Source organism: Chiloscyllium plagiosum, unplaced genomic scaffold (assembly GCF_037043375.1).
Source record: "Chiloscyllium plagiosum isolate Xiang-an unplaced genomic scaffold, Cpla_swu_hap1 HiC_scaffold_47, whole genome shotgun sequence".
NCBI lineage: Eukaryota > Metazoa > Chordata > Chondrichthyes > Orectolobiformes > Hemiscylliidae > Chiloscyllium > Chiloscyllium plagiosum.
Window position 1 is genome coordinate 4,580,839 of NW_028270185.1, and position 27,386 is coordinate 4,608,224.

The 27,386-nt window shown below is 43.9% G+C and overlaps 1 protein-coding gene and 1 non-coding gene across 2 annotated transcripts; one reads left to right on the forward strand and one right to left on the reverse strand.

Annotated features, from left to right (window-relative positions):
* Positions 1–89: 89 nt before the first annotated feature.
* Positions 90–21,608, reverse strand: eif3k (eukaryotic translation initiation factor 3, subunit K). The gene is made up of 8 exons (XM_043680751.2): positions 21,449–21,608; positions 15,792–15,890; positions 14,941–15,061; positions 13,315–13,389; positions 9,981–10,047; positions 9,592–9,669; positions 824–949; positions 90–201 (listed from the first exon to the last, which is right to left on the reverse strand). The coding sequence occupies exons 1-8, from the start codon at positions 21,505–21,507 to the stop codon at positions 173–175; spliced, it is 654 nt and encodes a 217-aa protein (XP_043536686.1). The 5' UTR covers positions 21,508–21,608; the 3' UTR covers positions 90–172.
* A 3,216-nt stretch (positions 21,609–24,824) lies between these two features.
* LOC122542958 (U6atac minor spliceosomal RNA) lies at positions 24,825–24,953 on the forward strand. Its single transcript, XR_006309895.1, has one exon. It is a non-coding gene; the product is annotated as a U6atac minor spliceosomal RNA (small nuclear RNA).
* Positions 24,954–27,386: the final 2,433 nt, after the last annotated feature.

A 27,386-nucleotide genomic window follows, 5' to 3' on the forward strand; every position in this document is an offset into this window, starting at 1 on the left:
GCCACCGTGCCGCTCACAAACAGGAAACATGTCTGCACTTGTGCTTCAAATTCCCCATTCAGCAACTAAATCTGATCGTACAATTCAAGTAATTTCAATAATTTTATTGACAAGAATAATGGAGAGAGCATTTTGTCAAAAAACACCTGGAAGTCTACAATAGCGGGTGTCACTAGGAGGACGCCATGATGCTAGCCACACCTGGAAACAAAAGAAAAAACAATCAGTTCCACGTTCTCAATTTTAATTTGAAAAGAAAAAAGATGAACAAATTATAAGAGTATTGATCCACTTTATGTAGTGAAAATCAAAACAATTTGTATATTTCAGAGCTTCATGGCTTTACATAACAGGACTGAGGGGAATATACGTAACTTTGTTTGCACAAGAATAATTAGTTGATCCCAGGCAAAGCAGTATTGGGATTAAAAAAAACTTATATTTCTATAGTGCACTTAACAGTAAAACATCTCAATACATGCTTCACTGGACAACTGGCTGCATCATGCCTACGCTGTAGAGGTAGCAAGGGAAAACCTGCTCGGTTTCCTGCTCCACAGGCTAATCCAGTAACCACTAGTCTTCCAATTCAGGGACAGGCCTGGGGTTCAACTATCAGGTGGGGGCAAATCAGTTCCAGTTAAACAGGGACAGCTTCCTCATGGCCCAATACACTTCTGTACAATGAGTAATTGAGGTGTTACTAGAAACAGGACCCTAGATAGCCACTATCACAAAAGCAGTGAATCAAATTATTAATACAAGAAACAGAGTCGCGGTCTAACCATGTTATTCCTGCAGTGACATATAAAATAAAACTCACTGTCAAAATCTATCTTTTCCACAATGTTTTTGGGCTTGATACTTTCTTCTTGGTTGCATATGAAGATTTTATCTGGTTCAGCCTCGACCCAGCCGTACTTACTCATCCAAACTTGTAGCTGCATATCTGAAAAACATATTTACATACATTGAGATCCTGCAGATCATCTAACTTCCAAAGACAAAATTAAAACTAGACAACAAGTGTGTATCATTCCAATCTTAGGAAATGTGATCAGGTTTGAAACGACAAAGTGGTGTCCATGAGTTGTGGATTCAGACTCTAAATGTGACCGCACCCAAATAGGAGGGGCTGAATGAAGGTCAGACACTGTTATAGGAAGAGGGAGATCCACCTCTATGCATTTTCCAACATGCTGACTGACTGATTTAAGTAGCATAACAAGATAAAGAGGAGGGCATTTCCTCCCAACCAGGAAACAACGGACCCCGCGAAGTCCACCCTCCACCCAGCGAGAACCAGGGGGTACCCACTGCCCCACAACTACAGACAACTGAGAGCTGCGATCCTCTGACAGTCCCATTGTCAGACACAGAACTGGACGGTGCGGACCCTTGCCTTGGCTCAATGACTCCAGAGCAGGTAAATGACCCCAGTGAGAGCCTGGATAGCTACCTCAGCCCAGCGAGGGTCCAGCAGTTCGTGCTCACCATGGGGATGCAGACAGCTTCCCCAGAGACAGGACAGTCACATGGACAACGGTAACCCCATAAACAGGGATTAAAAAAAAGCGGTTCATTTGCTATCGTATAACAGGGCACCCACTCAGTAGGTGGGTTCTGCTGAAGCCACAGCTAAATAATAAGAGACTGGATGGTTAATAAAGGGAACTGTAAATAGGATAACTGTAAATTCGAGTAATTCAATCTGTTCTTTGTAATGTTAAGACATGCAATGTATATATCTATGAACGACATGACAAATTGTACAAGTACCAAAGATTTATTTCTATGAATAAAGTATATTTTGAAATAAAAAAGAGATTTAAGTAGCATAACAAGCTTCTTGGCCTTTTAGTTCAGAATACGTGTAGTTCCTGAGGACCAGAGGAAGAGATTCTGCTCGAGTGCTGCAGGTTCGACGCAGCGGACGTGTGCTGGCGGGGGAGATACCACGGGGATCGTGTTGCGAGTTGTCGGAGTTGCTGGAGACCATCGCTGGATTGTGATTGGACGTTGGAGGATCGTTTGGTTGAGCTGACCTGCTCTTGGTGGATCTTTATGCTGGCTTCGGCCTAACGCCAATTCAGGTACCAGCCAACCTCAGAGCTATGGCCTCAGCAGCCGCTCGCAGCCCTGGCCAGGGCATTCGCAACACAGTCAGGATGACTGTGAAGAAGGTGGAGGAGCACACACCGGTCGATCGGACGGTGTTCGCAAAGATTTTGCTGGAGTGCTGCGGGTTCGAAGCAGCGGACGTGTACTGCCTGCAGGATTTCCCTGCGGCAGGCTATTTTGACGTGATGTTCAGGAGCGTGAAGAATTGCGAGCAGCTCCTGAAGGTATTCAAGGAGAAGGAAGGGGAACCTCTGTTCTCCATTTTGTCGGCGGTCCCATTGTGTGTGCTTCCTGCGCAGAGGAGTCGGGTTGTAACAATCCATATGTACAACCCCCACGTCCCAGCAGATGTCCTGACCTTCCTGAGAAGATACGTACAGGTCGAGGGAGAGAGTACCAATGTGGTTGATCCTTTCGGGATCTGGACCAGCAAACGACAGGTCAGGGTAACCCTGAGGATCGATGCCAGTGGGAACATCCTCCACCCACCCTCCAGCTTTGCCATCGGAGGAAGCAGAGGTTACCTGACATACGCAGGGCAGCCGAAAGTGTGCTGAACCTTCGGGAGGTCAGGCCACATGGCAGTGGATTGTAAGGTGACCGTCTGCCGAAACTGCAAGTAGGAAGGCCACCCGACCAAGGAATGTAAGGAGGCCAAGAACTGTAATCTGTGCGGAGAGGCTGGTCACATGTACAAGGCCTGCCCAAGACGAGGGGCTGCCACCGATGCACAGATGACCGGAGATGGCAACACGAGCCGTGGACCGCCTAAGACCAGCAAGGTACCACAAAACAGCATGGGAACGGTGTCTGGAGGCACCCAGAAGGGCGGGCAGGCTGTAGTGGAGCAGACGGCAGACAGCGGGGAGATGCAGCAGCCGATCCAAGCTCCTTCAAGACAGACGGAGGAAATGGAAGAGGAGGGAACAAAGGAGGCAGAGGATTGGATTACTGTCAAAAGCAGGAAGAGGAAACCTCACCGGGCCCCCAAAGCCACCCAGCGAAGGGGGAAGGGACACCTACACGACGAGGATACAGGCAGCTCTTCCGACGGTGAGAATGGGCGCAAGGTGGGTCGTCACTAGAGGAAGAGACAGAGCACCGCGGGGAGAAAGGAGGGCAGCACCGCCCAAGCAGGAAAAGACGATCCCTCTGAGGGGATGGGTAAAGGCCTCCCCCCACCCGGTGAGAGCCAAGAGGTACCCACCGGCCCACAGCTCCAGGGAACTGGGAGCAGCAGTCCTGTGACAGCCCCGCTGTCAGATGGAGAACTGGACTGTGTGGACCCGACCCAAAAACACCAGAGTGGGGAAATGGCCCCAGCGTGGAGCTGGACAGCTACCTCAGCCCTGGGAGGGTCCAGCAGTTTGCCGTCACCACGGGGATGCACACAGCTACCCCAGAGGGGCAAAACCAGCAGCAAATGGACACTGGTAATCTCGTAAACTGTTAAAATGGGGATAAGAATTGCCAGCATCAATGTGCATAGCATCAAATCGGCTACGCGATGTGTATCTATGATGGCCTTCCTGGCCAACATTAAAGCCGACATCCTGTTTCTGCAGGAGTGTGGGATACTGCACCTCAGCAGCTACAGGAGATGGTCGAGCTTGTGGGCATGGGCCGTCAGTTTGGTCGGGCGGGGGGGGGGGTAACGATAGCCGCGCCTGGGTATCCTGTTGCGAGGAGGCAACGTTACCACCTCAGAGGTTAAGGAGGTGATGGGCAGGCGCCTCCTCGTCACCGACGTCATGTACAGGAATGCTCCCCTAAGACTGATTAATGTGTACGCCCCAGTGGGTAAGAGTGAATGGTTGGCCGACCTGCAGCAGCTTCTACTGTTGCTGGCTACGTCCAGGCCGGTCATTCTGGCCAGAGACTTCAACTGTATCATTGATGCAGATGGACAATCCGGCAGGGGGAACAGTAAACTGGACACCACGTCCAGAGCCCTGATGGACACGGTAAAAGATGCCAAGCTGCACGACGTCTTCAGCACCCCTGCAGACGGAGCGCAGCGTAGATACACCTGGTCACGGGCAGACGGGTCTATCCGCTCAAGGATAGATTACCTGTTTGTGTCCCGAACGCTCTCGGTCAGATCCACCGACGTCAAGCCGGTGTTCTTCTCTGACCACTGCCTCCTGCTGGCTGACTGTCACCTACAGGACGAGCAGGCTGGTAAGGGAACGTGGAAGCTGAACACAAAGCTGTTGACCCCGGGAAACATTGAGGAGCTCAAGAGGGACTACGCAGGTTGGAGAACCGTGAAGCCCCTCTTTGAGTCCCCAGCGGACTGGTGGGAAACAGTAAAAGGGAACATCAAGAGGTTCTTCATCCTCAAAGGTGTTCAGGAGGCGAGAGAGAGGCGGGGAAAACTGTCCCAGCTCCAGGAAAGTATGCAGAACCTGCTCCTGCTGCAGACGATGTGGGTGGATGTCACGGAGGACCTCAAGGAGGTGAAGGGCCAGCAAGCCTCGCTCTTTGCCTCAGAGGCCTCCAAGATAATCTTCTGGTCCAGGGTCCGCTCGGTGGAGCAGGACGAGACGTGCTCACGTTTCTTCTTCCAGAAGGTGCACAAAGAGAGCTCCATGCTCAGCAGCCTGAAGGAAGAAGATGGCTCGATAACGTCATCTCAGGCTGAAGTCATGAGGATCAGCAAATCCTTCTATGCCAGTCTGTATGACGCGAAGCCGACCGACAGCGCGGCCTCCCAGTCGTTCCTGTCCTCTATCACAGAGACCTTAGACAACAGAACACGGGAGAGGCTGGACCAGCCGCTATCTCTGGACGAGCTGACCAAGACACTCGAGTCCTTCGAAAAGAATAAAACTCCCGGAAGCGACGGCTTACCGGTTGAGCTCTATTCTGCTCTGTGGGACTTGATTGGCCAGGACCTGCTGGAGGTGTATGTCAGTATGCTTTGGGCAGGTACCATGAGGAAAGGCATCATCGCCCTCATCTACAAGCGGAAGGGGGGAGAGGGAAGAACTCAAAAATTGGAGACCAATCTCACTGTTGAATGCGGATTACAAAATTCTGTCAAAGGTAATCGCCAACTGGGTCAGGTCTGCTCTGGGGTCAGTGATTCACCCTGACCAAACCTGTGCTGTACTGGGCAGGAAGATTGCTGAGAGTCTCGCATTCCTCAGGGATACGATTACCTACGTGCAGGACAGAGGGTTGGACACCTGACTGATCAGTCTGGACCAGGAGAAAGCCTGTGACAGGATATCACACAGGTATACGAGAGATGTTCTCTCCAAAATGGGCTTGGGGGGGGGGGGTGAGAGGGAATCTGCAATTGGATCAGACTGTTCTACACCAACATTGTCAGTGCAGTCTCAATCAATGGGTGGGAATCAGATAGCTTCCCAGTCAGATCTGGAGTCAGGCAGGGCTGCCCTCTCTCTCCTGCCTTGTTTGTGTGCTGCATAGAGCCATTTGCCGAGTCCATCATGAAGGATGCGAGCCTGAGAGGGTTGACTTTTCCTGGCAGCGGGGGCCTGCAGGTTAAGGCCTCCCTGTACGTGGATGACGTCGCCGTTTTCTGCTCGGATCCGCTGTCCGTGCGCAGACTCATGTGCATATATGACCAGTTCGAACGGGCCTCGGGGGCCAAGGTAAACCGAGGCAAGAGCGAGGCCATGTTCTGCGGGAACTGGGCCAACCAATCCTCGATCCCCTTCATTGTCAGGACCGACCACCTGAAGGTGCTGGGTATTTGGTTCAGGGGGGGCTGGGGCGTGCGCCAAGTCTTGGGAGGAGCGTATCAGCAAAAAGTGAGACAGAAACTGGGCAGATGGAAGCTACGGTCGCTCTCCATCGGGGGAAAAAAACCTGGTCATGAGGTGTGAGGCACTGTCATTGCTGTTATATGTGGCACAGGTCTGGTCTATTCCCAGTACCTGTGCCACTGCAGTCACCCAGGCCATCTTCCAATTTATATGGAGGTCAAAGATGGACTGGGTCCGAAGGGACTCGCTGTACAAAGATCTGGGCAATGGGGAAAAAAAACACACCCAATTCCACCCTCACCCTGATGGCCATCTTTGTGTGTGGCTGCATCAAGGTATGCGTGGATCCCCGGTACGCAAACACCAAGTCTCACTACGTACTGAGGTTCTACCTGTCCCTGGTGTTGCGAAGGATGGGCCTGGCCTCGCTGCCGCGGAACGCTCCGAATAGTTGGACTGTTCCGTATCACCTGTCCTTCATGGAGAAGTTTATGAAGAAAAACATCAGGAAGTGGTCAGCACATAGTGTCCTTGAGACCCTTCGGGAAAAGGAGAGGGCGGATCCTATCGAGCAGTTCCCTGAGCAGACTGTCAAAGCCATTTGGCAGAATGCCTCATCGCCAGAACTTTCCAACAAGCACCAAGACATGGCTTGGCTGGTGGTGAGAAGGGCTCTGCCTGTGAGATTCTTTATGCACGCCCGGACTCTCAGCCGCACTGCACGCTGCCCTCGAAGCGGCTGCGGGGGGGACGAGACTGTCACACACCTCCTTCTGGAATGTGCCTATGCAGAAGAAATCTGGAGAGGAATGCCGTGGCGTTTGTCGAGGTTCGTCCCGAGCAGCGCCGTGACGCGGGACTCCATGCTCTACAGCCTGTTCCCAAGGAAACACATCGAGACGAACATCAACTGTGCCTGGAGGATCATCAACTCGGTGAAGGATGCTCTCTGGGCGGTCTGAAACCTGTTGATCTTCCAGCTAAAGGAGTTGACCCCGATTGAGTATTGCAGATTGGCACATTCCAAGGTCCAGGACTACGTGTTGAGGGACACGCTGAAGCTTGGGGCAGCTGCCGCCAAGGCGCGGTGGGGAAAGACCACCGTGTAACGTCTGCCTGCCTAAGAAGAACAGGGGGCCCACGCAGTCATTTGGGCTCTGCTGACACCTCAGCTAAATATATGGACATATGATTGATAAACGTACAGACCTGTATATAAAAATGATAAATTCTGATCTCTGTATGTAAATGTTTACGTATGTATGGCATGGCCAACTGTACAGACCATCAAATTATTTTATGAATAAAGTATATTTTTGAAATTAAAAAAATTAAGTAGCATAACAAGCATTCCACTGATCATTGCTAAAGATTGAGAATATTGTGTTCAACTGCATCAAGATCCAAATCTTACAATACCAAACAGTTGATAAAAACAGGGATCAGTGCAAGGACCTCAAATGTTGGATGAAGAGACAGGTTATATGGTTGTCAATTTGGTGATGAGACCAAGTCATGTAGTTGAGCAGAGGACGCAGGTTACAAAAATATATTGATAGGTGAAGTGAATGGCCAAAAAGGAAAAAAAAATAGAGTTGAATGTAGGAAAATGTGCATAGTTCATTTTGGCAGGAAGAATTAAAATGAAACATATTATCTAAATGGTGAAAGATTGCAGAGGGTCTGGGTGTCCTGGTACATGAATTACAAAAGGTTAACATAGAGTCATAGAGATGTACAGCATGGAAACTGACCCTTCGGTCCAACCTGTCCAAGCCGACCAGATATCCCAACCCAATCTGGTCCCATCTGCCAGCACCCGGCCCATATCCCTCCAAACCCTTCCTATTCATATACCCATCCAAATTCCTCTTAAATGTTGCAATTATACCAGCCTCCACCACTTCCTCTGGCAGCTCATTCCATACACGTACCACCCTCTGTGTGAAAAAGTTGCCTCTTAGGTCTCTTTTCTATCTTTCCCCTCTCACCCTAAACCTATGCCCTCTAGTTCTGGACTCCCCGACCCCAGGAAAAAAACTTGGCCTATTTATCCTATCCATGCCACTCATAATTTTGTAAACCTCTATAAGGTTACCCCCCCATGCACACAAAGCAAGTAATTAGAAAAGCTAATAGAATATTATCATTTATTGTAAGGGAAGCTGAATTCAAATGGAGGTTATGCTTTAGTTATATATGGCAACAGTGAGGTTGCACCTGGTGTACTGTATGTATAGTACAAGTCAACTTATTTATGAAAGGATGTAATTGCATTAGAAGATGTTCAGAGAAGGTTTACTTGACTAATACCTAGAATGGACGGGCTGTCTTACGAGGAAGGGTGGAAAAACCTAGGCTTGTATCTGCTGGAGTTTAAAAGAGTAAGATGTGACTTGACTGAAACAAATAGAATCTTGAAAGGTCTTGACAGGGTAGATATGGAGAGGTGTTTCCTCATATGGGAGAATAAGGGTGTTCATTTAAAAGATTAAATCGTACTCTGTCTGGGCATTAATGTAATGTTAAAGGGTTCAACTGTACTGTCTTTCTCTAAGGAGCTGAGCATTCTGGAAGTCATTGGAGGTGACATCAATACAGGAATTTAGATGAACATTCATTTTAATCCACACATCATTGGGGCCTCTTTTGACTCAACTCTGCACACCTGCAAAGGGTCACCTAACTTGTACAGACTTTAATAAACTTTAACTGCAGAAGTTGGTGTGTGCGAATTGCATCTTGTGTGTGAAACTTTGGGAAATGAACCTAATACCGATACTGCAACTGGAAAAGCCACTTCCCTCCCAAAGGTGATAATACACTTTGAGGTGGTCCCTACAGCCACCCTGAGGGTTCAAATGCAGTTACCTTCAAGTGGCTCATCCAAGCAGCTACTGTTCATGAGTGTGTGAACAGGCCACTCAATCATAATCAAATACTGCTGTATAAGCTGCAGGGAGAGGTAAAAAGAATCAGATGCTAAATAGTGAGAGAAGGAGAACAAGAATGAAGGAAAGGTGACTGATAGGGTGAAAAGGTTAGCTTTGATAAGGCTTTTAAGGGAAGACAGAGATGTGGTGGTTTCAGGAGTGGATTAAGTGGCATCTCTCACTCTTAACTACAGTAAGATCCAATCACAGAAAGCTGGAATCACAGAGACATTTCAATTTGTTTGGCTTAGTTACACACTGTCTTGATCAACAGCTACAAAGGACAGTCCATAATATCTTTGATGCACAAAGAAACACAAGCAAAGTGTCAGAATTGAAACTATTATAAGTGAAGATTAGCTAAGTCATGAAGAATTGATTACAAATAGCAAGCCTTTTTTTGTTCACAAAAAACCTGTTACAAGATTGCATCAAGAACAGAAAATTGAGAAAGAAGTCCCATGATATTGGGATGAGAATAGTTAGGTAGTTGTTTTTGATCAGCACAGACCCAACGGGTAGAAAGGCCTCTTGCTGTGCTGTAGACCTTGATAACTTGAACTTTGAGCTCCTTGGAATGAATAAGTTAACAGAGGACAACACAGTGATTTTGATATTAACACTAAGAGAGCAGTGCAGATGAATGCTTGTTTCTGATTGCATAACAATGTACTTCATTTACATTAAATTTATTCTAAAAAGATTTACCTGCTCACAGTTTCATGACTGCACCTCAGTGAAACCAATCCTGTGTAACAATTCAGAGGAGCTTCTATCTCATGGTCAGCATTAATCCTTACCTGTCAGATCCCCCAACATTTCGGCCAGCAGCCATTTCTCAATTGTTTGATATGTGATTCCAACGACGTGACAGATAACTGAGGGAAGAATTGCAACAGGTGAGGAGCCATCCCAGACTGTACAGTTTGAAAATCCCACATAGACAGCTGATTCTACCTTAAATACTTGGTTTTGTTTATTGTGCAACTAAAACGTCCTAGTGGCAATTTAGTCAAACAGCAATAGCTATTTTATATAAAATTCATCAAAAACAGCATTGTAACAAATAGTGTAATTCTGCCAACAAAAATATTCTCTCTCTATTAAGATCTCACAAATGACAGTTATTAAACCCTTGCACAGTTCTCTATTTACAGGAAAATCAATGCAGTTTTCTGATTATACTTACATTTTCGCACCGAGTCTTCAAAGCTGGTTATTCCATCAATCAGCTCAGAGTTTTCTTCCAGGTTACGCTGGATAGAGAGGGACATTGAAATTTAGTAAATGTTATTCCCACAACAGAGTGGAGGGAGCTATCTCATTTCTACCTCACACTGGCTGGTTAATCTCCAGTAGCCCATCTTTCCAAATCAGTCAGGCAGTATGGGTTTCACTGACATACATTTTCTCTTTCTCCTCCTCTCAAAGCACAACAGCAGCCCAGGTCATTTGCAAAACTGAAGCTCAATGATTCATGGTTCTACAACAGAAATATGATAGAGGGACAAACAATGCCAGCAATTGTAATCTCTCTGCTGAGAGTCTTGGTGTATTACATACCAGCTTTTCTTGGACCCTGCTACTTGATAGTCTGTCTTAGACAGTGTGATAATGGCACAAGTGAATGTGCTATAATAGAACATTGAACATTACAGCCCAGTACAGGCCCTTTGGCCCTTGATGTTGCATCACCCTGTGAAACCAATCTGAAGCTCATTTAACCAACACTATTCCATTTTTGTCCATATGCCTATCCAATGATCATTTAAATGCCCTTAAAGTTGGCAAGTCTACTGCTGTAGCAGGCAGTGCATTCCACGTCCCTACTATTCCGAGTAAAGAAAAGACCTCTGCTATCTGTCCTATATCTATCATCCCTCAATTTAAAGCTACACCCTCTCGTGCTAGTCATCACCATCTGAGGAAAAAGACTCTCCCTGTCCACCCTATCTAACCCTCTGATTATCTTGTATGTCTCAATGAAGTCACCTCTCAACCTTCTTCTCTCTAATGAAAACAGCCTCAAGTCTCTCAGCCTTTCCTCATAAGACCTCCCCTTCATACCAGGCAACATCCTAGTAAATCTCCTATGAAGCCCTTTCCAAAGCTTCCACATCCTTCCTATAATGCGGTGAGCAGAACTGCATGCAATATTCCAAGTGTGGCCGCACCAGAGTTTTGTACAGCTGCAGCATGATCTCATGGTTGCGAAACTCAATCCCTCTACTAATAAAAGCTAACACACCGTATGCCTTCCTAACAACCCTATCAACCTGGGTGGCAACTTTCAGAGGTCTCTATACATCAGACACAGAGATCTCTCTGCTCATTTACACTACCAAGAATCTTACCTACCAAGATTCTTACCATTAGCCCAGTACTCTGCATTTATGTTATTCCGTCCAAAATGAATCACCTCACACTTTTCCACATTAAACTCCATTTTCCACCTCTCAGCCCAGCACTGCAGCTTATCGATGTCCCTCTATAACCTACAACATCCTTCGGAACAATCCACAACTGTACCGACCTCAATGTCTGTCTGCAAGTTTACTAATCCATCCTTCTACACCCTCATCCTGGTCGTTTATATAAAAATGACAAACAGCAGTGGACCCAAAACAGATCCTTGCAGTACACCACTAGTATCTGAATTCCAAGATGAACATTTCCCATCACCCTGTCTTCTTTCAGCTAGCCAATTTCTGGTCCAAACCACTAACTCACCCTTAATCCCATGTCTCTGTATTTTGTGCAATAGCCTACCATGTGAACCTTATCAGACACCTTACTGAAATCCATACACACCACATCAACCGCTGTTTTGTCACCTTTTCAAAGAACTCAATAAGTTTTGTGAAGCACGACCTACCCTTCATAAAACCGTGTTGACTTTCCAACACTTTACCCTCAACCAAAGTAAGGCTCACTGGTCTATAATTACCAGGGTTGTCTCTACTCCCCTTCTTGAACAAGGGAACAATATTTGCTATCCTCTAGTCTTCTGGCCCTATTCCTGTAGACAATGACATAAAGATCAAAGCCAAACGCTCAGCAATCTCCTCCCTGGCTTCTCAGAAAATCTGAAGATAAATTTGATCCGGCTCAGGGGACTTATCCATTTATACACTTGCCAGAATTCCTAACATCTCCTCATTGTGAAATTCAATCCCATCTAATCTAGTAGCCTGTATCTAAGTATTCTCCTTGACAACATGGTCATTTTCTAGAATGAACACTGACTAAAAATATTCATTTAGCACTTCCCCATCTCCTCTGACTCCACGCACAACTTCCCACTACTGTCCTTGATTGGCCCTAATCTCATCATTCTTTTATTCCTAATATACCTATAGAAAGGTTTTCCCTGATCCTATCCGCTACCAACTTCTCATGTCCCCTCTCGCTCATCTTAGCTCTCTCTTTAGGTCTTTCCTGACTACCTTGTACCTCTGGAGCACCCTAACTGAGCCTTCACATCTCATCCTAACATAAACCTTCTTCTTTCTCTTGACAAGAGCTTCAACTTCCTTAGTAAACCATGGGCTCCCACACATGACAACTTCCTCCCTGCCTGGCAGGTACATACTGACCAAGGTCACATAGTAGCTGTTCCTTGAATAAGCAGCACATTTCAATTGAGCCCATCCCCTGCAGTTTCCTTCCCTATCCTATGCATCCTAAATCTTGCCCAATCGCATCGTAATTGTTTTCCCCCAGCAATAACTCTTGTCCTGCAGTATATACCTGTCCCTTTCCATCGCTAAAGTAAGCATAACTGAAATGTGGTCACTACTGCCAAAGTGCTCACCCACCTCCAAATCTAACACCTGGCTGGGTTCATTACCCAGTACCATCTATTGTGGCCTCGCCCCTTGCTGGCCTGTCTACATACTGTGTCAGGAAACCCGCCTGCACACACTGGACAAAAACTGACCCATCTAAAGTACTGGAACTATAGTATTCCCAGTCAATATTTGGAAAGTTAAATTCCCCCATAACGACTACCCTGTTGCTATTGCTCCTATCCAGAATCATCTCGGCTATCCTTTCCTCTACTTCCCTGGAACTATTTGGAGGCCTATAGGAAACTCCCAAAAGGGTGAGCTCTCCTTTCCGGTTTCTGAGCTCAGCCCATACTACCTCAGTAGATGACTCCTCAAATGTCCTTTCTGCAACTGTAATACTGTCCTTAACTAACAATGCCACTAATAATCTAGCCTCCAAATGTAGGAAACCTTTTTTATCCTCCACATAACGATAAGGATAGTGTCAGAAAGTGATTATGGAGAAGAAAATACTGTTGCAAAAATCTATGTTGTCATACCAGGTTTAAGTGAACTGAAGCATCACAATGCTGTGCCACCAAGCTGCCATGTCAGAGGTCAAGTTGAACAAAATCTAACATCAAAAAGATGCTTTCTAATTCATACAGATCCAAGGCAATTAGTTATATTTTAATTGGGAGCCTCTAACATGACACAAGTATAACATAACACAGTCTGAGACACTTTACTCACCCAGAAATCCTGGAAATGGCAGGTCTCCAGTAGATCACCGAGATTCAGGATTTGCTGGATTGGTCGTTCTTCCTGCTGTTTAAGCTCCATTAAGGAAGATCAATCTCAATACTTTCAGCAGGGCTTTGTGTCATGCTTAAAAAACAAGGATTATTTTTAAAAACATTCAATCTTTGCCACTTAACGTGCAGTTACCTAGATGAGATAGACAGAGCAAACCATTTGACAATCCCACAAGAGTGACACATGCATCCAATTTAATGGCAATTCTTCACATCCTGTTAACTCCACCCAGGAAAACTTGCAGTTTCCCTATCTGTGACATTCACTTTGCCAACAGATCGATTTCTCTGGGCCAGTACAGGAAATGAATGAGAATTGCATCTTGACTCATTTGGTATTATAGGAGAAAGTGAGGGCCGGAGATCAGAGTCAAAAAGTGTGGTGCTGGGAAAGCATAGTACATCAGGCAGCATCTGAACAGGAGAAACATCAGGAACTCCTCAAGGGCTTATGCCCGAAACGCCAATTCTCCTGCTCATCAGATGCTGCCTGACCAGCTGTGCTTTTCAGCATCACACTTTGCGACTAATTTGCTATTATAGTCAGCAGCAGAGACCACAAGGATCATAGTAACGGCTTCATTATCCACCTCATAATGAGCAAATTCTATTACTACACAGATGTGCCCACTATTATAAGTGGCAGGGACTACATCTCAAAATGCAACCAATATGGCAACAGCAGTGAGGGAGGACAGTGTAAAGATCACATGGAGCTTCAGCAACAGTACTCAGAAGAATCAGAATCGGTACAACTTTTCAGAAGCCAGAAAAGTTGCAAAACTCGTTTCAAGCAAAAACTGGACAGAATGGTACCATCAGAGCTCCTTTGAAGGCACACTGTGTCAATACTGGATCTGATGTACAAAGCTGTAGATACTTAACTCTGCATAAAATGGAATTTTTATTCACTCGTACGAAGTGGGCATTGTTGGCTGGACCACTATTTATTGTCCATCCCTAGCTGCCCTTCAGAAGGTGGTAGTACACATTGGTAGAATGTGGCTGTTGTCCCATTAAGTCTGTGCTGGTTCTTTAAATCCACAATCTTATCAGGGATGAATATGAAAGAAAAAAAAATCAAGACACTGTAGTACAGCAACATGAGATTTGGATCTTAAAAACTGAGGGGGGTAAACAGTTCCAACAGAGTGGGATGTAAATGTGGAATATGCTAATTATTTTTCCATTCATTCTCAGGATGAGGGCATCGCTGGCTCAGCCAGCATTTATTGCCCATCGGAGGACTGTTAAGCATCAACCACACTGATGTGGATCTGGAGTCAAACGTAGGCCAGTCCAGGTAAAGATGGCAGTTTCCTTGCTTAAAGGACATTAGTGCAACAGATTGGCTTTTACAACAATGACAATGGATTCATGGTCATCATTAGATTCTTAATTCCAGATATTTTCAGTCCGATTTTTCTCAGTCTTCACTTTCCCCTTTTACTGGAGTACAAAAAACCAAGCACTCTTGATATATTAGTTGCCTCCATTTGTTGATGGAAGGCAGAAGCTAGTAAACAAACCCATGCTGAAGCAGCAGCCTCTCTTATAAGGATACATGTGTCTGGTCGATCATACATTTACAGAGTGTAAAATCAGTGTGTGGCAGATTCGTCAGCGCTTTTAGCAAGATCTGTGCGGTGACAGTGGTCTGGAAGAAGGCAGGATTGAACTGATACCTGCAAGGAAAAGACAGGTAAATAGATCAGTGAGAGAGTCATTTCTGCACATTCTTTTAAATTTGGGGAAGTCCCTTTCTTCCGATTTCCTTTCAGTTAGTCATTAATTGAGAAACAGAAAAACCAAACTGATCTCAGCTCTGGCCAATACTGCAAACTAAGCATTGCCTAACAGAAGATGAAGAGAGATGGTGCTGGAGAGAGGTTCATGCAAGGCATTCGTTATGGGAAAACTAAAATATTGGGAGGGTTTGGAGAAAAGACAGAGATTTAGGTGAACTGCTCCAGCAGAGGGCCAGAATAGATAAATAATATCCATCTGTGCTATAACCAATCCAAGATTCTATGTTGACTGAGCTGGTTTCAAGGAGGGGTACCATAATTCACTTTTGCAACCGGAGGTTAGGAATAAGATAATCTGTCAGCAGGAGTTGAGTCCCGCTAAGAGACTACTGTGCAAGAACTCTACGTTCATACATCAATAACAAGTGAAATGATAGATAGTGGCCGGCGCTCTGAAGCTGGAAACTGTTCTCCCCCAACAATAAATCAGTATCTCCAAGAAAGGAGAAGTGAAAAGTGGAAAGGGAGAAGATATTCAGACTTCTTGAAGTTAAAGAAAATCCAACTGCTGAATAAGAACAGAAAATGCAGGAAACGTTCAGGTATCTATGGAGTGAGAAACTGTTAACATTTCAGGTCAATGAGAATTCTAAAGAGGTATACATACAGTTTAAGAACAGCCAGATTGGCTTCCAGATCATATGCGTTCTCTCTGGCCTGTGTCTCCACATAACGTTCCAATGTTGACAGATTCTCAGGGTTATACCTATGGAGGAAAGAGGATACAATTGGTGATGCCTTCTTCTCTCAAACATTCAAAGGCCTGAATTAATAACCCTGAGAACAGGTGCAAAATCCCACTATGGCAGTTCGCAAATTTGAAATTGGTTAAAATAATCTGAAAAATCTTGAATCAATTAATAGGTATAAGCAGCTGTTAGATTGCGAGAAACAGAGAACAGTTTCTTCAGGGTGAGAATAAAACAAGGTTTTGATGAACAGTCACTGGATTCAAGACATTAGCTCTGTTCAAGAGGGGAAATAGGGATAATCCAGGAAAATATAGATAGTGAGATTCACATTAGTGGTTGGGAAGTTACTGGAGAAAATTCTTAGGGATGTGATTTACGCGCATCTGAGAAAGTGGGGCAAGTCATGTTTCACTAACTTGATTGAATTTTTCGAGGAGGGGATGAAGGTAATCAATGCTGGTAAAGCACTGGATATTATCTACATGGATTTTAGTAGGGCTTTCAACAAAGTCCCTCATTTTAGGTTAATCCAGAATATCAAGATGCATGGGATCAACAGTGACTTGGCCACGTGGATTGAGAAGTGGCTTGCCCACTGATGATAGAGGGTGGTGGTGGAAAGGTGTATTCCTGGCTGGAGGTCTGTAAATAGTGGTTTTTATTTTAGATTAGATTAGATTAGATTCCATACAGTATGGAAAGAGGCCCTTCAGCCCAACAAGTCCACACCAACCCTCTGAAGTGTAACCCACCCAGACCCATTCCCCTACCCTATTTCTACCTATGACTAATGCATCTAACATTATGGGCAATTTAGCATCGCCAATTTACCTGACCAGCACGTCTTGGATTGTGGGAAGAAACCCAGAACATCCAAAGGAAACCCACACAGAATATTGACTTGGATGAAAATGTAGATGGGTGGGGTAGTAAGCTTGCAGATGGTACAAAGATCGGCGAAGTTGTGGATAGGATAGAAGGTTGTCAAAAACGATTCAGTAAGATGCAGATCAGTTGCAGATATGGATGGAGAAATGGCAGATGGGAGTTTAATTTGTCTAAGTGTGAGGTGCTGCACTCTGGGAGATCAAACATTAAGGTAATGTATACAGTTAATTGCAGGACACTGAACAGCATGGATGTATAGGGGGATGTTGGGGTTCAAATCCATACCTCCCTGAAAGTGGCCCCGCAAGTAGATAAGGTGGTAAAGATGCCAAACAGCTTACTTTTATTGGGGTGTAGGTTTGCTCGCTGAGCTGTAGGTTTGATATCCAGACGTTTCATTACCTGGCTAGGTAACATCATCAGTGGTGACCTCCAAGTGAAGCAAAGCTGTTGTCTCCTGCTTTCTAAGTATAGGTTTGTCCTGGATAGGGTTCCTGGGGTTTGTGGTGATGTAATTTCCGGTTCGTTTTCTGAGGGGTTGATAGATGGTATCTAGATCTATGTGTTTGTTTATGGCGTTGTGGTTGGAGTGCCAGGCCTCTAGGAATTCTCTGGCATCTCTTTGCTTAGCCTGTCCCAGGATAGATGTGTTGTCCCAGTCAAAATGGTGGTTTTTTTCATCCGTGTGTAGGGCTACGAGGGAGAGAGGGTCGCGTCTTTTTGTGGCTAGCTGGTGTTCGTGTATCCTGGTGGCTAACTTTCTTCCTGTTTGTCCTGCGTAGTGGTTGTGGCAGTCCTTGCATGGAATTTTGTAGATGACGTTGGTTTTGTCCATGGGTTGTACTGGGTCTTTTAAGTTTGTTAGTTTTTGTTTGAGAGTGTTGGTGGGTTTGTGTGCTACTAGGATTCCCAGGGGTCTTAGTAGTCTGGCTGTCATTTCTGAGACTTCTTTGATGTATGGTAAGATGGATAGGGTTTCTGGCTGTGTTAGGTCTGCTTGTCGTGGTTTGTTTCTGAGGAATCTGCGTACTGTATTTTTTGAGTATCCGTTCTTCTTGAATACGTTGTATAGGTGGTTCTCCTCTGTTTTCTGAAGTTCGTCTGTGCTGCAGTGTGTGGTGACTCGTTGGAATAGTGTTCTGATACAGCTTCGTCTGTGTGTGTTGGGATGGTTGCTGGTGTAGTTAAGTATTTGGTCAGTGTTTGTCGGTTTTCTGTATACGCAGGTTTGTAGTTCTCCGTTGTCCTTTCTTTCGACTGTGACATCCAGGAATGCGAGTTTGTTGTCGGTTTCTTCCTCCTTTGTGAACTTTATGCCTATGAGGGTGTTGTTGATGATGTTAAATGCCTCTTCTATCTTGTTTCGTTTTGTGATGACAAAGGTGTTATCTACGTAGCGGACCCAGATTTTTGGTTTGATGGTTGGTAGGGCTGTTTGTTCTAGTCTTTGCATTACTGCTTCTGCTATGAATCCTGATAGCGGACATCCCATGGGTGCGCCATTGGTTTGTTTGTAGACTATCTTGTTGAAGGTGAACGGGTGGTGAGGCACAGGTCCACTAGCTTCATAATGTTTTCATTGGTAATGTGATTGATGTGAGCTATCTGGGACACGCTAAGCAAAGACATGCCAGAGAATTCCTAGAGGCCTGGCACTCCAACCACAACGCCATAAACAAACACATAGATCTAGATACCATCTATCAACCCCTCAGAAAACATACAGGAAATGACATCACCACAAACCCCAGGAACCCCATCCAGGACAAACATATAAATAGAAAGCAGGAGACAACAGCTTCGCTTCACTTGGAGGTCACCACCGATGATGTTACCTAGCCAGGTAATGAAACGTCTGGATATCAAACCTACAGCTCAACGAGCAAACCTACACCCTAAACCTCAACTTGAGCTACAAACCTTCGCAAACATTGCAAATTACTTTTATTGGTTGGGGAATTTAGTACAAGAGTCAAAATGTCATGTTGCAGCTTTATAAGATTTTGGTTAGGCCACATTTACAGCATTACATTCTATTGTGGTCACAGAAGAGGTTTACCAGGATGCTGCCTGGATTAGAGGGTATGAGCTAGAAAAACTCAGGGTGTGTCTCTGGAATAGCAGAGGCTGAGGGGAGACTTGGTAGAAGTCTATAAAATTATGAGATGCAAAGATAGGGTTGATGGTCAGAATCTTTTCCCCCCCAGAGTTGAAATGTCTAATATTAGGGGGCATGTATTTAAGGTGAGAGGGGCAAAGTTCAAAGGCAATGTTGTAGAGATATAACCAGCACGGAAACAGATCCTTCGGTCTAACTCGTTCATGCCAACCAGATGCCATCCCAAATAAGTCTAGTTCCATTTTCCAGTATTTGGCCCATATCCCTCTAAACCCTTCCTATTCATATACCCATCCAGATGCCTTTTAAATGTTAGAATTGTACCTGCCTCTACCACTTCCTCTGGCAACTCAATCCATACACTCACCAACCTCTGCTAGAAAAAGTTGGCCTTTATGAGATATTAAAGAGTTAATTTGGTCCATTGACCTGCAAGAAATTCAATGTCCTGTGGTGTGTCTTTGTCTTATAGCTGGAATGTGGGAGGTTTACATGGCCATTTCCTTGCCATTCAGGGATGATTTACATTTTCATTCAGAAATCCATAAGAACATTACATTTGGAATTTGACTACTCCCCTATAGTTACAAAAAATGATTTGCAACAGATTTGACCATTAAGGGATGATTTGCATTTCATTGTTTATGGAGGTGGGGTGGTCTCTGCATGGTATCTTGAGTGGCATGTGACGGTGAGGGGATGGTTGGAGGCTTGTCTTGTGGACATTACTAACTGTGATGGAAAGATTTTGTATAAAGGAAAGACTGTTTCCTTTGTTCAGAGAAAGCTTTTGCTACGACCCCGTAAGCCCTGCGAGGTGTGTTAAAGGTTTCTCCAAAGCTTGTACTATATTGTGCTTAATAAATTTTGCTTGTTCACAAAAGTTGGCATTTGTAGCTGCATCGAGTGTGTAAGAATCTCAAGAGTAAAAGAACTTAACACTCAGGTCCCTTTTAAATCTTTCCCCCTCACGTTAAACCTATGCCCTCTAGTTTTTGACTCTCCCACCCCAAGGAAAAGACATTGCTCTTACCCTATCCACACCCCTCATGATTTTACAAACCTCGATAAAGTCACCCCTCAGCATCTGACACTCCAGGGAAAACAGTCCATTCAGTCTTTTCCTATAGCTTAAACCCTCCAACCCTGGCTACATCCTTGTAAATCTTTTCTGAACTCTTTCCGATAGCAGGGAGACCAGAATTGCATGCATGCAGTATTCCAACAGCAGCCTGACTATACAACTGCAACATGACCTCCCAACTCCTATACTCGATGCACTGTCACTGTCCAATAAAGGCAAGCATACCAAACACCATCTTTACTATTCTATTTGTGGCTCCAATTTCAAGGAACTATGAACCTGCACTCCAAGGTCTCTTTGTTCATCAACACTCCCCAGGACTTTCCCATTAAGTGTATAAGTCCTGCTCTGATTTGCTTTTCCAAAATGCAGCATCGTGCATTTATCTAAATTAAACTCCATCTGCCATTCCTCTGCCCGTTGGCCCTTTGATCAAGATCCCATTGTACTCTGAGGTACCTTCTAGGTTATACCTTCTGGGTTAACATCCAAATCATTTATATAAATGATGAAAAGCAGTGGACCAAACACCAATCCTTGTGGTCATAGGCCTCAAGTCTGAAAAGCCACCTTTCTGTCTTCTTCCTTCGTGCCAGTTCTGTATCCAATAGGCTAGTTCTCCCTGTATTCCATATGATCGAACCTGGCTAACAAGTCTACCATGAGGAACCTTGTCAAACGCCTTAACTGAAATCCATACAGATCACTTCTACTGCTCTGCCCTCATCCATTCTCATTGTCACTTCCTCATAAAAACTCAGTGGGAGTAATCTGGAACGCACAGCTCGGGGTGATGGTGGAGTCAGATATGATAGGAGCTTTTAAGGAACTTTTAGATGAGCATATGAACATGTAAGGGATGGAGGGACATGGACAAAAGATTAGTCTAACTTGGTGTCATGTTCAGCACAACATCATAAGCCAAAGGGCCCATTCTATGAGTCAATGGCTATCAGACTGTGATTGGAACACAAAATGATCAGCCATGGTTTTATTGGATGAATTAGCCCATGAGCTTATTGAACGGCAGAGGAGGTTTTAAGTGGCTGAATGGGCTATTCTGCTCTTAACTCTAATGTTCCAGGCCTTGGTGGCAAGAGAAAGGTCACCATATTGGAGTGAGGGGCTAGGGGTGAGAGTGCTGCGTCTTTCGAACGAAACACTGAAGCGAGGTCCCCTATTTGTCAGGGCGGTTCCGAAAGGAGAGAGAAGGGAGGAGGTGGAAGAGAAACTGCTCCTGGTGAATCATTTCCTATCCGGGTGACTGTGGGATATTGCTGTGCCCTGACAGCCTGCCGCCTTTCCCGCGTTAGGAGAGCGACTTCGGAGAGGACCGCATTGGTTCTCAGCGGCTGAGGAGGAGTGGGAGCTGTGCTGAGGTCGTGTCAGGCGCTACACCGATGCAGACAATTGTTGCTGCAGGCAGCCGAACAGAGGTTGCTATGGGCCCGCCGCCTGCCCCCGGGCTCTGCCTTTCTCACCGGTCGATGCCTTTCAGCAACTTGCCCACATTGGCCCTCATCTGCTCGATGGCGCTCATGCCTGCAGCTCCGGTCTCTCTCTCTCTCCCTCCTTCGGGCCTGGAACAAGCGGCGATGCCTCGACACACGCGACTCCACCAGCCCCGTTCAGGTCAAAGGGGAAAGCGACCGCCGAGCATGCGCAGAGGCCCCCACCCGCCAGACGAGCACATGCGCAGGACCACAGCCGACGACGGCATATGGCGCATGCGCACTTCCCCAAACTCCCAGACTGTCTTATGTTTCATATTCTCCAGCCCATCTGTCTTACAAATACGGAGGAACCGATTTTTTTTAAGCAGACAATTATTGCACAGATAATAAACTATGCTTACTCTTGTTTATCTGTGCGGTGCAATTATTTTCCAATGCTTAAAGTCAATTCCCTTCATAATATTTTTTTTGTCTACCTACAGATAAACCATAAGATACAGAGCTGACTTAGGCCAGTTAGATTGGCCCATCAAGTCTGTTTCACCATTCGATCATGGTTAGAGACAAAAAAAACTGCAAATGCTAGATTCCAAGGTAGACAAGCAGGAAGCTGAAAGATCAGAGTGGTCCTGAAGAAGGCTTAGATCCAAAACGTCAACTTCTCCACCTCCTGATGCTGCCTGGCTTGCTGTGTTCTTCCAGCCTCCTGCCTGTCTACCTAGAAGAATAGAGCAAGCCAGGCAGCATCAGGCAGTGGAGAAGTCAATTTTTTGGGTGTAACCCTTCTTCAGAACTCTGGGGGGTAGGTGCAAGAGGAGCTGCAGATGAAGGGGGTGGGAGGCATGGTATGATTCTCAACCCCATTCTCCTGTCTGTAACATGGACCCCAGCAGTACAAGAAGGTGGTTCACCACTACCTTCTCAAGGACAACTCGAGACAGGCAATAAATATTGGCTGAACCAGCAATACTCACATCCCACAAGAAAATACAAAAAAAATAATAAAAGTTGGAGGGACAGGTAGTATTGAGGAAGTGGAGAGGCTGCAGAAGGATTTGGGCAGCTAGGAGAGTGGGCAAAGAAGTCACAGATGGAATATATTCACTCCATAATGCTTAGACACCCTATCCTGTGGAAATAGTTTCTCTCTGCCTTGATATCTTGAAGAATTTAATCAAACATCTCAACCCTCTAAAATCTATGAAATACAATGTCGGTGGTATAATTGCTCCTTTTCATTTAGGCATTGATTTGATTTATTATTATCAATGTACCGATTTACAGTGATAAGTAGTGTGTGCTATTCAGGCAAATCATACCTTACGTAAGTACATCAGAGTATTAGAACAGATTGCAGACCTACAATTGGAGGCACTGCCTTCAAGGCCAATATAACTTCCTAAAGTGTGCACAGGACAAAGCCTACCTTTGTATAGTTGAATTTCAAAGTGAAAATAACTCCTTGTATTCTGACCCTCCAGCATTCCATAGACAATTCTGTTTATAATTGTTTTATTTTATTAAACAGTACAAAATATAAACAAACAATTAACATGAACATTCATATACAAGAAACAGCAATTTACAGGGGAAAGGGGCACAAACCCTACAATTCTGTGTATATTTTGTACATGTTTATGATATTTTAATGATCTATTTAACTACACCCTTAAGTCCCATCGTATCCCACTGATTCAAGCTTTGTATTATTTAAGGAGCGGTGATGGTATGGTGATACTGTTTCTGGATTAGTAGTCCAGGGTCCAAGGTAATGTTTTGGAAACTTGGATTTGAAACTCACTGTGGCAGAATTAAAAATCTAATGATTACTGTGAACTTAATTTAATAGTTGTAAAAAAATTCTGGCTCATTAATACCATCATTACCTGCTCTGGCCTTCATGTGACTCCAGATCCAAGGCAATATGATTGACTCTTAACTACCACCAGCATTTGGAAGTTCCCCTCCAATTCATTCACCATCCTGACTTGGGAATATATTGCCATTCCTTCAGCGGAGCACCTGAACATGTAGTGTCAACACCCCGTTCAATTGCATGTACGGGACTGAACATAGTACTATTTACATATTCACCTAAATATACCTAAAACTACAATCATTGTAATAAATTATAATCATTCTAATTGCTACATGTATCTGAAAATTTCAGAATCCTATAACAGTAGCATAATTAATAGCATTGTGGGTGCACCAAAACTAAACGTACTCCAGTGTTTCCAAAAGGTAGCCCATCACCACCTTTTCAACAGCAACTACAGATAGACAATAAATGCTGGCCCAGCCCAAATGTTCACATGCCATGCAATAAATAACATTTAGAGGATATTCCAATCTACACCTTTTAGGTCCAAAGTGGTTTAGGCCTTACACTTGGTTATATTGAAATCTATTTTCTGCAGTTTAGCTCATTTTGTGAAGTGTATTATATATTTGTAACTTTACGCTTCCAGTACAAACTTATAATTAGGAGCAGGAATGGGCCAAACAGTCCTCAAACTTTCTCTTTCATTCAGTCTGATCTTCTACCTAAATTTCCATATTTCTACCCTATTTCCATATTATTTACTTGCCTGTGTCTCCCCCTTTTTAAAATATGGGCATATTGCATCAGATATCATTTCGCTACCTCTCCAATTTCCAGTTCTTCCTTAATAATGATTGTCGATGATTCACAATTTGATTCCTAGCATGTCAGCTTAAGAGTATAACTTCAGGTGGTGACTACATTTCCAATGTTTTTACTAATTGCTGGCTCTTTCAAAGAACATGATGGATTGAATGGCCTCTTTCTGTGCTGATTAATTCTATTGTTTCAGCATCCTGGAAATATCAGATACACATAATGATTATGAAACAACGATTTGAGTTTTAGATTTATTTTTAAATATATACATGTCACAATGGACTGTCCTATATATACAAGTAAATGGGGAGTGACACTCCACGTTGAGCATGCGCAGTCGGCTGTGGAGTTGAAAGTCACATGACAGCCAACCATTAAGTCTGTAATCATCCCTGGACTCTGCTATTTAAGTCCCTATCACGTATTTTTCCTTTTATTTGGGCTGCACACTGGCCCGGATTGATTCCCCTTTTGTATGGTGTACGTTTTGAGCGATTGTTTGAGGTGCACATGTGCATTGAAAGGCAATTGGCTGAAATCTTGCATGTATTAGCATGATACGGCTTTTTCTACATAACGTTGGTCAGATAATCAAACTGTATGTGTCTTTGACAGATTTCAATGCAATGTGGCTTACGTGTCCATTATTGTAGAATTCAAGTAAGATGCACAGGCCAGAAAACGTCGGACAATCACATTGACCAGCAAAATGTTTGATATATTGGGATATAAATAACGTTGTTAATTCTTTTCATAGTTGTGTTGTATGAAAGGAGAGAAGGTTAGCACTCCCCTTGATAAGGATGGAAGGGGTCCTAGTGGCCTTACACAACACATAAATGGTTAAGGCATTGCCATCTACTTAGTGGCATCTAACCATGTTTTTCCCTTGGTTCTGCTTGAATGATTTTGGATGTTGTCAAATCAAGATTCTTTTTGCCTCAATAGGGAGGCAGTCTTTGAAACTAAACTGGACTAAATCTTCTTAGAATGTATCTCTTTCAGTCCCTCCAATCTCCCTAATAGGCCAACATCCAGTCCACAATACAGCTCAGCCTTGGCAATTCCGTCATGTTTTCTTCGAAGGAGCAGCGTTCTGAAAGCTAGTGCTTCAAATAAACCTGTTGGACTATAACCTGGTGTCGGGTGATTTTTAACTTTGTTCACCCAAGTCCAAATCAGGTTTTCTCCAAGTATTTTCATGGTCCTGATTGTGATACTAATTAAGTCTTTTAAAATTAATTTTTAATATTTATCCCTTCTACTCCTTTCTGCCCCCAAAATTAAATATTGCTAATTTTAGGACAATATGCTTTTGATAAAGTTTTGGACAATTGGTGTCCTTTTCTAAGTGGCAAAACATCATGTTTCCACATTGAGTACTGGGGCAGCAAGTTCATCTGAGATTTCCAGGCGTCGTTCATCCCCACCTTTCTGTGAGTCAATCCAGGCCTAGAAAGGGTCCCATTCTCAGGGACATAGGCCATGGTCAGTGGTGAATTTAGCAAATATTTAAGGTTGGAGATAAAAAATCTCAATCATTGAAAAAAAAATGGCTGCTTAAAGTGGATGGTAATTTGGGAAGAGGACTTGTGTTTCCTTTAATAATAACACATGAGAAAGGCACTGGAAAACCATTTTATTTGTTCTTCTTCCTAGTCATATTGCTCTTGATGTTGAAAATTGGAGGTTCCCGCCAGCAACTGAAGGGAAAAGTACTGGACTGTGAGTTGTGGAGAATCAAACAGAGAAGCTGCCCTTTTAGGCAGATCACTACTCCAGAAAAAAAAAACGAAGATTTGCCCATAATGAGGATGCCATTTTAAGCCTTTTTTGCTAGCAGCTACATTTTCAACCATTTCAATCAAATCTCCCTTTTGCTTCTCACCAGAGACCATCTCTCAAGTAGAGGAGGGTGGCATTATATACCAACAGATCACTTGGCTATCTACAAAATAATATTGAAGGAAATATGGAAGGCATTCTTAGAAGTAAAATAAACTGCTGATTAGTCACTCATTTTATTCACAATGACAAACACAATCATTTAATATTCATTACAGAGCTCTCCATTCGTTTCCAGTTTAGAAACTCACAGCATTTTCACTGATACTCACTGTCTTAACACAATGACCAAAATATCAAAGAACCTTTTATGCACTCCATGGTATCCATTACATTTTATTAAAAGTTGTTTGTATCAAAGAGATGTACAAATATTATTTCCACATTGCTATAGATTTTGGTTACTGTTCTGTCAGTTATGGTATCAATATATTACATTTAATTTTGCTCTGTAAGCTGTCACAAATTCATTTCAGGCTATGTATATACACTGTGCTACAGTTAGGAATTGAATTATTACATATTTACAGTCTTGTAAGAATAATTCAATGTTTAATTTTTGGTCATACAGAACTTGAGTATTGCTGAAAACAGACATATTTTGTTAAAGTTTTTCATTTTGTATTCATCAGGATATTCACAAGAATAGCAATGTAAAGTGAACAGTTTTTTATGGTGTATGAGAAGAGTGTGCAGTTGGTTGGCAAGTAGACTCTAATTGGTACAGGTGTTGCCTCAGAGAAATTTTGTTGAATTTGATTAGTTCAGGCATTGCACAAGGAATGAAACAGAGAGTGACTGTCACCAAAGCATGTCTTTTTTCACCAATACTAAATTTTAATCTTTTACATTTAGATAATGGATTAGTCTATATTTACAACTTGTAACTGTCAGATAATGAGTTACTCCACATTTCATCTGTTACAATTAATTAATTAGTCCATCTTTACAGTCTTATGGTTCATAAATTATTCAATTTTTACAGACTATTATAATTAGATGATAAATTATTTCATATTTACAGTTTGTCACAGTCAAATAATCAATTATTACATATTTATGGCCTATTGCAGTTAATTTATTATCTTCTATTTACAACAACTTCAGGAAGGGCTTATGCCCGAAACGTCGATTCTCCTGTTCCCTGGATGCTGCCTGACCTGCTGCGCTTTTCCAGCAACACATTTCCAGCTCTGATCTCCAGCATCTGCAGACCTCACTTTTCCCTTCATTCACATAGTGTCAACTCAGTAAACATTTGAAGATGCTTCACAAGAACATTAGCTGACAAAATGTAACACTGAATCACATAAGGGGATATTAGGACTGATGACTAAAAGCGTGATCTAAAGGAAAGTTCTAAGGATGATCTTTACTGAAAAGTGAAGTGGTGAGCTTCAATGAGAGAATTCAAGAGCTTAGGGCGAAGATGGGTATTGACCACCAATGGGTGGAAGAAAGAAGGTTGGAGTAGGA